This window comes from Alosa pseudoharengus, unplaced genomic scaffold (genome assembly GCF_046254945.1).
Source record: "Alosa pseudoharengus isolate Yale_2024_CS ecotype anadromous, Long Island Sound unplaced genomic scaffold, YU_APseudo_1.1 YU_APseudo_1.1_scf_70, whole genome shotgun sequence".
In the NCBI taxonomy this organism is placed as follows: Eukaryota; Metazoa; Chordata; class Actinopteri; order Clupeiformes; family Clupeidae; genus Alosa; species Alosa pseudoharengus.
Window position 1 is genome coordinate 225,302 of NW_027468860.1, and position 11,923 is coordinate 237,224.

General features: G+C 40.1%; 1 protein-coding gene and 1 long non-coding RNA gene across 2 annotated transcripts in view; both read left to right on the plus strand.

Annotated features, from left to right (window-relative positions):
- LOC143111217 (spermatogenesis-associated protein 20-like) overlaps positions 1 to 11,613 on the plus strand; it is a 73,241-nt gene extending 61,628 nt beyond the window's left edge. The window contains exons 3-6 of the mRNA XM_076273419.1: positions 4,047 to 4,255; positions 8,922 to 9,121; positions 9,714 to 9,794; positions 11,569 to 11,613. Of these exons, the coding sequence (XP_076129534.1) occupies positions 4,047 to 4,255; positions 8,922 to 9,121; positions 9,714 to 9,794; positions 11,569 to 11,613 (535 nt within the window). The remainder of the gene's footprint in view (positions 1 to 4,046; positions 4,256 to 8,921; positions 9,122 to 9,713; positions 9,795 to 11,568) is intronic.
- Positions 199 to 2,373, plus strand: LOC143111221 (uncharacterized). Its single transcript, XR_012984499.1, has 3 exons — positions 199 to 286; positions 1,494 to 1,701; positions 1,845 to 2,373. It is a non-coding gene; the product is annotated as an uncharacterized LOC143111221 (long non-coding RNA).
- Positions 11,614 to 11,923: the final 310 nt, after the last annotated feature.

An 11,923-nucleotide genomic window follows, 5' to 3' on the forward strand; every position in this document is an offset into this window, starting at 1 on the left:
TACTGGCATTTTTGGCATATCGGCCTAGGCTAGAAGACTCATTTCTAATTATCTGAAAAGCCTATACGATTTATATTTATGGGGGAAACATGTATAAGCCTAGGATACTATGAATTGAGATCAAACGAATAACTTTAAGTTTGATTTCATTGCTTGTGTTTTTTGTCCACAGGGTATGTCGACGTCGGGGCAAGCACAAAGGCATAGTCAGGAAATCCATCCGACACCAGACAATCTTCAGCAAATCCAAGATGTGCCTTTTCAGCTGGATGAGGTTCTTATACAGGTATGGACATAGACTACTACAGTAACAGTAGGTATATGTAGGCCAATTAGTTTTTAATGTTGCTTAAACAGGGCCTATACCCATAACAAGGCTTAAATATCAGATAGTCTTTTGGTATAACCTTTGGATGGACAATTAGGCACTTTTAAGTTCATCTTGAACATTCTGATCACAATAGGCCTTTCTCACAAAACGACCGATGGCCCAAAAAGTCTTCAGAGCAGGGACTGGCTCTTCCGGTTCCTGCACCTATAGGCGCTACACACCAACCCGATATCGACTGACGGATGCCGGCGGTGGTAGCTTTTCTGCCGATTACACATGTTGAATCGGCACAAAAGCTATCGCCGTCGGCACCTGGCAGCCAACTTTGGGTTGGTGTGTAGCGCCCTTAAACATTGGAAGCTCGAGTACACTGCTCTGAAGACTTTTTGGGCCATCGGTCGTTTTGTGAGAAAGGCCTATAGACAAGTAGGCTAAATTATAAATTCAGGTGTAAAAAGTTACCATGAATCATTATGTTTAATCATTCAGAGCGTACCATTTGCCAAGGTGAAGTGAAATGTGATCACATATCTAAAAAAATAATAAAGTAGGCTATTCTAAGATTTTTCCTGTGGGAAAATAACATGGGGATTTTAAATTATCGCATCTTTTAAACTCTCGCGGGGATGAAAAAGTCTGAAATGCAGACGTTTTCCTGAACACACTTTTGTCCTCTGCCTTCGAGTGGATACTGTGATCTCCGGTACGTGAAGGCGGCACACTTAGATTATTGCTACCCCAGAGCTAACTTGCAATGCAACTTGCCATAGGTAGTTAGCTTCAATTAACAACCGGATCTCCTTATATGGGCAAAGATGGCCGTTTTGGTTCTTTTTTGTAGGCAAACTTCAGAGGTCTATTGAGTCTGCCAGTCTGTCTCTATCAATAATCTATCTGTACTAGATATTTCCATCTAGTTACCTGCATTCTCTTCCATATCTACCCGACTATCATCTATCCATGTACCTATGTCTATTCATCCACCCACATCTATCTATGTCTTCACTTTCTCCCCTTTTCACTCTTTCTGTTTGTCTTACTTCTCTCTCATTCTACCTCCCTCTTTCTCTCCTTGATGCATATTTCATGTGTCCTAATTAGGTGTCTGCTCACTGTTTATTATGCAAATTTTCACCATTACTATAATATTGTGTATTATCAGGTTTGCACAAGGCCTACGGTTAAGACAAGTTAACATGATAACCGATGACATTGCCGCAAGTTCAGCAACACTGACAAGAATGGCCAAACTTTTGAGAAATGTCTGTGTTGAGGCTGTGGAACGAATGCGAAGGAAGAGAGGACAGAGGCTGGGAGGTCGAAGAGAGTTTGTGGCGATAGATGAAAGCCACTTCAGGCACAAAAGAAAAGTAAATGCAAACACAATACACATAATGTATTTTTCTTCTTTTTGTTATTCCTCATCATCTTCCTCTTTCTCCTATTTTTATTACCAAAGAGTAAAATAATGCTTAAACATAATTTGTAATATCCATGTGTGCTTTTTTGACAGTATGGACGTGGCCGGATAACAGGTGGCTGGAAAAGAAAAAAGTGGGTGTTTGGGATGCTCGGTGTGAAGCACTCAAGACGTCGACCTATTCTACGTTTGGTGCCAAAAAGGACAAGACAAGAGCTGGTACCTCTCATCGTCCACCATATTAGAAGAGGGACTTCAGTCCTCTGCCTGCACTGGGGTATGATCATTACACAGTGAACCACAGTCAAGCATTCGTCAATGCAGATACAGGTTGCCACACTCAGCACATCGAGAGGGCTTGGCGGAGTTATAAGGAGATCATCTCAAGATGCAGGGGGAATCGGACAGAGGACTTGTTAACAGATCACCTTACACTAATTGAGTGGAATGAATGGCTAGCCAAAAAACATCGCAATGGCTCACTGGGTCGCCTACTCCATGACATTGCCAAGAAATATAAATAGAAGTTGTTTTGATGTGATGTTTTCCATAATCAAATTTGTTTTGTCAACTTTCATAACTTACCGTTTTGGTGAAACTTCAAATAAACATTATGTTCATAGATGGTTTGCACTCCAGTTATTGATTATGAGATTGACATTTTTAGATAATTTACAAATTGTTTATTAACATATAAAAGACTAAGATGCAACTTCATAATAGCCATTAAAAAAAAGGTTTGATGCAATAATTTCCCATCAATTAATTATAAAATGTACATTTTTAGATAGTTTACAAATGATTTACTACCAAATAAAAGACTACGACCCAACTTTATCATAGCCATCTGAAAAACAAATTTGTAACAAATTTGTAATTGTTTTTCTAACTAACTGTTATCAATAGAACATCATTTATAGTTCAATAGTTAATCAACCTATGTAATATCCATAGGTGTTGTGTATATGGCTATGTAAAGGCCTACGATCAACATTATAATCATTAACAATAACTCAATATATCATTATTAATAATATGATATTTGCAATAATAATGTAGCTTATTAATATAAAATAAATTGAAATCAAGCTATCACTAAACTGATATTTTTTAGTATGTTATATATAAATAAATTGTTTATTTTTTCATAAGCTGATAATAAAGTATTTGTAAGTTATGTATTTAGTAATCATTGATTGTTATCTACAAATGATTAAGTTATGATTATTAAGTGATTAAATATTTTATTATAGTTGCAAAATAAAGCATCAATTAACCATTTATAACGGATGGTTATTATAAAGTGCTACCACCACCCACTTGTACAACAGTAATTAGTGGTTGTAGCATGCAGCCCCACAAAGTATTGACCATAGTCAGCGTGGCCTCATTTTTGAGAGCCCCTCTCATTTGTTGACCCCGTTTGCACCAGCAGCAGTTCTATGAGAACGCTTACCATAGCCTTTTCCCCAATAGCAAAGATAATTATCTTTTTTTTCTGCGTGTGTAAATCACCATCCTAATTATACTGAGGCCTCAGGGCTAAAGTGGTGACATACATGAAGTTTGTCTTCCTTGTCTTGAATAATAAATTCAGTAACATGTGGGTAATCAAGATTAACCCTATGTTAATATCACAAGCCAATACTCACATTACATTATAAACAACGAATGATCTCAACAAAGGAACAAACGCTCTGATAGAAGCCTTGTTTCTCATCTATACTGATATTTAAATGACTGCAACACCTATTGCAGATGACATGAGACCAGCGTAACAGGTCTCCCTGCTGCCCAGCTTTCAAGTCTCCAACGGTCCGTCAACTTCCAAAAAGATGGAGTGGGAGAAGTGATTGTTGAGGTCATCGCTTCAGGTCTTCTGACCTTGCCACCTTGTCCTCCATTAGCCTGCCCCCAACACTCCCCTATCTGTAGCTCTGTCACCATCAGTCCCACCACACTCAGCTGGCCTCAGGGGCACTCTGCAAACCAGGGGAGGGGAATCTTAGGATGAAGGGGTCCCTGAAGAGGTCTCTTCATGTTCCCATGAGTCAGTGATTAGTAATATGTTGAAAAGAGTTCTGAGCCAACTTTGTAGCGATGCTATCACTTATTACTGGCAGACTTGTGACTTTATATGGTCAAAACAGTATTTAGATTATTTAACTTGATGCAGTTCATTTAATGTGCTAAAAGAACATTTTGTTTATGCAGATAAAGAAAATGGTAAATATTAAAATGAATGAACAAATAAAAAAATCACTGACACTATACTCACACCATTTTTCCTACCAGAGATTCGCCAATTGCAGGCTTCCTTGATGACTATGCATATGTGGTGGCTGGACTGCTGGACCTCTTCGAGGCCACACAGGCAGTGGAATGGCTTAAATGGGCAGAAGAACTCCAGCAGAAGCAGGACCAACTGTTCTGGGATGACCAAGGCAGCGGTTACTTTTGCAGTGACCCAAGTGACCCCACTGTGCTTCTAAGACTCAAGCAGGGTAAATCTCCTCTTCAAGTTGCCCTTAGTATTTGGGTTATTCTGTGTCAAATCAGGCAGAATGGTTGCAGAACCGTCTCAGATTTTGCTCAAAGCTTGTCGACATAATGTTTAGGTCCCAAAACTAAGACCTATAAAATAATTGTGTTAAATTCAAATTTTTTTATGCATTTTTCATCCTTGATTATTCATCGTTCTCACACTCTCAAAAATGCCTTATCTTGGAAGCCATATTTGGACAAAGTGTTATTCCTGCCCAAACTGTGTAGGATGGAAGAAAAACTTGTTGACTTGACCATTAAAAGTTTGTACTGCATGCCCATTGATTTAACACTTTGAGTGCCAAAAACGCAATATTGTGTTTTTTGTTCCCATGCGTTGAGTGCCAAAAACTCAATATTGTGTTTTTAGCTTTTTTTTTATTACGAAAATAGACACTCTAACACACCTTAGGTGCGATTTTAGATACTCTATGATGAATAGAACTGAAATAGATGACGATCGAAAACTCATGAAAACGCACGATCAGTGGCAGTCTCGCCAGGTCTCGCTAGGTCAATTCCCGGGAACTTTACAGGCAAGTTGGTTAATGCTGTGCCAATATTTGAGGTCTCCACAATAAATGCACACTATGATACTGAGGATCAAACTAGGTGTGATTGCATTTTTGGTTAATTTCATAGGACTGAAATGGTATGTGGAGTAGTTAGAGGAATAGCTCAGTGTAATGATTTAGTGTGCAAGGTGCCAATGTTGTACCATGTTTCATTCATGGATTAATACGCTGAATTTATTTTGTATTCAATATCAATTTATTATTGGTAAAACAATAATTTTGACTTATCTATTTATCTATAGTGCAACATTGGCAACTAAAGCTCATACATTGAGCTACTTCCACATAGATTTGTATCTGCCTATTAGCTATCCCACATACCATTTTAGTCCTTTGAACATGACTGAAAATAGTGGAAAATATGTGGAGAACTCAAATATTGGAAAAACATTAATAAAATATTATGTATTGAAAGGAAAAATAATGATCAATACCAAAAGTCATTCTTTTTGCACATTTTCCAAATCTAGGGCCTTATAGGAAATCAGTGAGAATGGCATACACATTTTTAAGGGTTGTCATTCTGAGAACATGTTTGTCTTCCATCCTACAAAGTCTGGTCTGGCTATGAATGATACTTTTCACAATATCAATCCCCAAATATTGCTTCCCATATATTGTGCTTTTCAGGCTATAAAACTAAATAAATATCTAGGGCTGAAAAAATATGGATTTGAACAGAAATATTGGTAACACTTTACTTGACGGGTGAGTTCATAACACATTCATAGCAGCTGTCATAAACTGCACATAAAGCATTCATGACTGTTTCATGAGACATGACTCAACATTCATACCAAACCTTTCATGAATGTGGAAGACAGAATGACAACAACTTGTCAAAATAAAAGTCCAACAATCACATGAATTCACCCGTCAAGTGAAGTGTTACCGAAATATTTTACAAGCCTTGGTTTTGGGACTCATTCATGACATACACAAGGTTTAGACAAAATCGGAGACGGTGCTCTGCTGTCTAGACTGGTTATTTACTTACTCACGTTTATAGCAGTTACAAGGTATGACCTAGACTACTCCAGAGCAAAACATACAGTATTTTGGTCAAACCTTACTTGGATGGTCTCCTATAGACCTGTCCTTCCCGGATGTCACAATTGTGTTTGATTTTTTTTTTTGCGATCAAATGACTAGCCTTTTTCCCATTAAAGCCCATCTAAGCTCTTCATTGTTATAGCAGGAGACAAATGAATGACAGAGAAAAATAGCAAGCAGACAGATTATGTGTATCAACATTTTTCTTTGTTATTTTTTGTGATCTCAAAGTAGCACTTCTGTTATGTCGGATTAAATTTAGTGAGCTAGGTACCTAAAAGGCATGCAAAACTTCAAAACACCATGCAATGCAGGCAATGTGTTCAAGCCATTATGTAATTTCCCCCTCTGATCACTATCAAACCGTTTACTGCTGTTAACGGTGTGTACAAAGCCCATGCTGATGTTTTTACTGTCAGCCCAACCCCCACACGAAAAGGCCTATTAGAATTTTGGCCCATTTGTCCTCACTTTTCAGAATCTGGTCGGTGGTCACCCTATGGACTATCCAAGTAAAGTGTTATGATATAAGTATAATGACAAAATAGTATCACTCTAGCTGATATGCATGATGACGTCCACACATATTAACTATTACAATATTAATGCTAATATTGTTATATATACAGTTAACTTTATAGTTCTCATTTCTTTTGTGAATGGCTCTTTATCCAACTGTTACCACCTTTACACCAGATTCAACTTTCAGAATTTTTTTAAATGTATTTTACAGTCATGAAAAGTACCTGTAAGAAACGTGGCAATCATAAACATCTCGAGTCATGTCTAGAAAGCCAGGGTTGGTATTATAGCGTTTCCCTGGTTCAGGTGTGCTGCTGAAACTCACGCAATCACAACAAATTGAACTGACCTCTAAGCCAGATGGCACCATAAAAGTGGCACAGGATTGATATGTGGGGGGTGAGAATATAGAAGCAAACCATTGCAAGCGTGTTTGACTAAGTAAGATAGACATACGAAGGATTTTTCATCCTGGGAAAGTGACTGTGACATTCTAGTGGAGCTGGGCATGGGAGTGTAGACATCAGGGGCTGTACTGCTGCTACCACACAGAGGCAGAGACCAGAGGCCAGCCTCTGTCCTGTCACAAAGACAAATCACCTCCACAGTGCCACGCCATCCCTGATTTTACACCCTGTCCCTGGAGCCGGTAGTGTTTAACCTCCATCTGCCATGCTTTCACAACATGGCATCCACAAGAAAGAGATAAACGGCTTACTGGGAATGTGTATAAATATGTGGACTTTCTACAATGTGTACCCAGCCTGGAATGAAATCTCCTTGAGGTTTGTTTTTGCCTTGTGTGTTTGTGACAATGTTATATGTCACTGCATATACAGTAATGCAGGTGGTCATCATCCTTTGATAAATTGGTAAATTTAAAGTGGGATTTGTGAAAATCATTACTAGCAAGAACATATGAAAATGAAATCGACATGATCAGTTTTGTGGAATGTTTTACACTAACTGACTCGTGTTCGGAGTCTGTTCCCCCCCAGTCTGATGTGCTATGTGCCTGCTAGTCCAGAAATTAAAGTCTTTTTACAGGTATCTAACATGAAAAGGGGTTGTTATGATGAGACATGGTTGAGACATGGTTGACAATGATGCAAGGCTGCTGGGATTCTGCTGCCCTAATTAGTGCCATGTGAAATGTATGAATGCTCTTAAAATGTTGTGCCTTCTGTTACATTTCAGCTGCATTATGAGCAAAGTTAGCCTGACGTTGTAGTCAGAATTTGAGTCTGATGCTGCTCCATTGGGACGTGATTATAGAGCGTGTTTCAATCGATACAGGTGGGAAAATGCCTCTGCACTCAATTGGATAGACCTAACCAGTCAGAGCAACAGAATAGCCTAACATGAGCTGTAGGAAGAGCACCCGAATCATCCTTCTTCTTCACAAAATTACCTTTGAACTGGAGAAAGGTAAAAATCAGTTGTTTAACTTAAGGGGAGGTGAAAAATGAGTAATTCCCCAAATGGTGAAATATCCCTTTAACATTGTTTTCTGGTCTTTTTTAAAAGTTATTGTGCTGTCAAAATCTAAGACAACGAAATACGTAGCAGGTAATTCCGTTCACATCAATGCTAAAAACAGCTGGGGAAGGGTGTCGCAAACCCCTCGAGCAAACAGGTTGCCAATCAGAGATTTCAAAGGAGAGAACAACATGCCACAATGCAAATACACTGTTTTCCCTTGATGAAAGTGAAACCAGAGTTTTTCCACATATCCAGTTTGGCCGAAGTTTTCAGAAATAATCTTTCAGTGATAAAACCTCCGTTTTTGTGTACCGGTAAATGAAAGGCCAAACCGCATGGAAATAATATGCATTTTTCCTGTGGGGTCTTAGAAGCCATCTGTCGATCTTCTAGCCACAGAGTTTTTGTTGCAAACACAATCAACCTAAGCGTGCTCAGATGATGTGATAGACGAGGCACTGTTGCTCATTTGTCCATCATCGTACAAAGCCCAATTTGATTGGTCCAAACAGCTCTGGTTCGGGCATAGTTGCTCTACAATGGAACAAGTCCAGACTGAACTTCCCGACCTCAAATGTTGTTGGCGGGGCTAAGTTCAGCTGGCATCCAGGCTAGGCCAAAGTCCTTTTGCACTCTTGTAATAAATGTGGATCAATACAGAATCTTTCATGTGAAAACTCAAACAACCAGCAATTTTTCCCTGTATGTTTGCTTAGTTGCCTAAGGATCTCCCACACCTCCTACTATTCATATAATATGAGGTCAGCAGGTACACAACACTCCGTGCCGTCTCTCACTGGACAGTAGATAAAGCCACTGTCTCCCATCACTTAAGCCTGTTTCAGAAACAACATGTTGATTTCAAGCCAGCCCGTAAACTGCTTAAATGTGGGGAGCTTACTCCTGCACCAGTGAGAAGTGTTGGTGTAATCAATCTTTGTAGTAGTTTGTAAAATCAGTTACTCTGTTTGAGAATGTTCTGTGCTGTTTTCAGATCAGGATGGAGCAGAGCCCAGCGCCAACTCTGTGTCAGCTCGGAATCTGCTCCGCCTCTCTCACCTCACGGGCAAGCAGGAGTGGATGGAGCGCTGCCAGAAACTGTTGGCAGCCTTCTCTGATAGGCTGGTGAGAGTGCCTATTGCCCTGCCAGAAATGGTGCGGGGCCTCATGGCTCTGCACTACTCCCTGAAGCAGGTATTTGTCTTTTGCCTCAAGGCTCTCTCCTTTAGAAATTGAGTTGATTGATTTGTATCTTGTCTCACTATTTTAATGTAGCTGAAAGTCACAAGACTATACTGAATATGGCCAATTATTTGTGAATGTTACCTGTGTAATTTGTAGTTTTGAATGAGATGTACAATTATTCCAAATAAGCATGAGAAGCGGAGTCGAACTTCAATTCATATGTCAGGAAATGGAATGGAGACTTGAGTGGGTGGCAGCTGACAGAAGTTCAAATTAAGTTTCAGCGATGAGAATACTACTTTTCCAAACTTTATTTCCCTTTTCACCCCAGACCTAGTGTGAAGTTAATAACGGGGAATAACAGGAGAAAAAAAATCCTGTCATGACACATCAGTGTTCACTTGCAGAGGTGGCGCAAGTGTAGGAGGAGGGAATAACAAGCTGAAGGTCCAGACGGAGGCCAGATGCTTCCAAAGCACACCTGCTCACCTCATTAGCACAGAACACAGGCAGCCTTGACCCCCTCTACTGCCCCTCTCGTTCCCTTTCGCGCTCTCTCCCCTTTTTCCAACCCTCACCCACTCCTTTTTTCTCTCAACAGATCGTTATCTGTGGCCAGCCTGAAGCAGAGGACACCGCCAACCTGATTGCCTGTGTCCACACCCTGTTCCTGCCTCATAAAGTAAGTCTTTCCTGAAATCTTTTCCGTTTTGATGGTAAGAATGCACAGGAAGGCCTTGGATGCCACCAACAGCAGCATTCTAATACTTGTTTGCATCTTTGACATTTGGATTTGTATAATTCATTCACATACTGTGGATACATATCCATAAGATTTATTCATTTGACTAAAATTGTGGTATGGAGTGAAATGTGTACTGTACTCAGCTGATCAAGATAAAAATATAGTTATAGTTGTAGTTATAGAGAGGTGTCCCGATATATGGAATTAACAGCTTCATCCTCAATACCAATTTCAGGATTTTGCCTGAAATTGCACAGCGCCTGCTTCAGAGGCCACTGTTCCCACCTTGTCTAGCCTATAATCAAATGCTTGACCTCTTTGGAAAGCTGAGACATTGTAGTTTCTTCAGAGGTTAGAATATTGTTTTTTTATTTCTGTCGGATAACAAGCATCTCTGAACTGACCACATTTCAGCCCTCTAGGTCACTTGATATGACTTAGAAACACAACTGAGCCCTAACACCAGGTCTTGTGAAGCTGTGTGCAAAAGTAGATCAATATAGAATGAAATATGAGTACTTTAGACCATGATTTGCCTAGGTACTGTATGCTCATGCGTTTTGCAAAATGCCTTATGGAAACTCCCCATAGGACTTTTGGTTATCCAAAATGCATACTGACAATCAAATGCTTACTGCCTATGAACCCCTTTGTGTAGAAGCATAATCTTGGTCTCAAATGAAAGATAACACTTTGAGGTTTCATGATTGTATTTGAATTGTACTTCAGGGGTTCTGATATGGAATGACTACACTAAATATGGAATAATTACACAAAAATATAAATCTTTGCAATTTATAGTTCAATTAAATTGGTGTGTATAAGATGGACTATACATCTGCACAACTAATATTGGATAAAATAACATGATTATTTAATTTCTTTGGATTCCTGTGAATATTTCAAGACCCAATATGCTATATCTAACATATTGCTAAGGATATACACTGCAGCTAGAAGGTAGGGAAGCACCAAAGGCGGATTTTTGTACTATATATAATACACTTATGCTTATTTTTGTGCATTTTCCCTCTTAAGTATAGGCTTGGTTGGATGTGTTTTTCTAAAAGAATACAAAATGATTAACCTCAGCATGAGAGAGATTGTTGTCAATACAAATTGATGACTGGATAACACTATGCGAGCCCTCGACAGTAGTTCCAAAATACATCTACTTTTTATTCAGCTGCATTCAAACTGTGTTTGTTCACTTGAGGGATTCACTACGGTCTTGGGTATGCTATTAACACAAAAGGTTTCTGTTATACTACTGGGTGAGCACAATTGCAAGAGACCACAGAGATCGGGTTTCAACAGAGTTTAATGTCTGACAAACTAAACAGAAGCCCACAGGCTTTACTTCAGAGAAGTCTTTCAGTCAAAAAGTCATAACACACAGAAGATCCATCCAATAAAGGAATAAACAAAGAAACAGAAGTCCCGGTACAATTCACAAGAGTAGATGCAGGAGGAGGGCCAGTAGTTCACAAATCCAAGGCAAATAATAGGTAATCCTTACAGACCGGGTCGATAGCACAGTAGCAGGCAGCACAGGCGTAGAATCCACAGGAGCAGAGTAACCACCATCCACGAGGGCGAAAACCCTGACTGAGCATAGAATAGCAGACAACAGGGACTTAAGAAGGCCACACCAAACGAGCCACAGGTGAGCCTCATGATCAGTCACAGGGTCTCCCCGGGTGATCTCCAGGGGCTTGAGCCTTCTGGCGGCATCTCCTGGCAGACCGAGGTGTGACAGTACCCCCCCTCCTACGACCGTCCCCCGACGGTCCCGGGACACCAGGATGGCCCTTCTGGAAGTCGAGGATGAGGGACTTGTCCACGATGTGACGCGCAGGCACCCAACAGCGCTCCTCGGGACCATAGCCCTCCCAATCAACGAGGTACTGCCATCCACGGCCCACCCGGCGAGAGTCAAGGAGACGCTTGACAGTAAAAACCGGACCACCTGCAACAAAACGAGAAGGCGGGGGCTGGGGGGGAGGAGAGGTCAAAACAGGCTTCAATAAGGAAACATGAAAAACTGGGCTCACCCTGAGAGATCT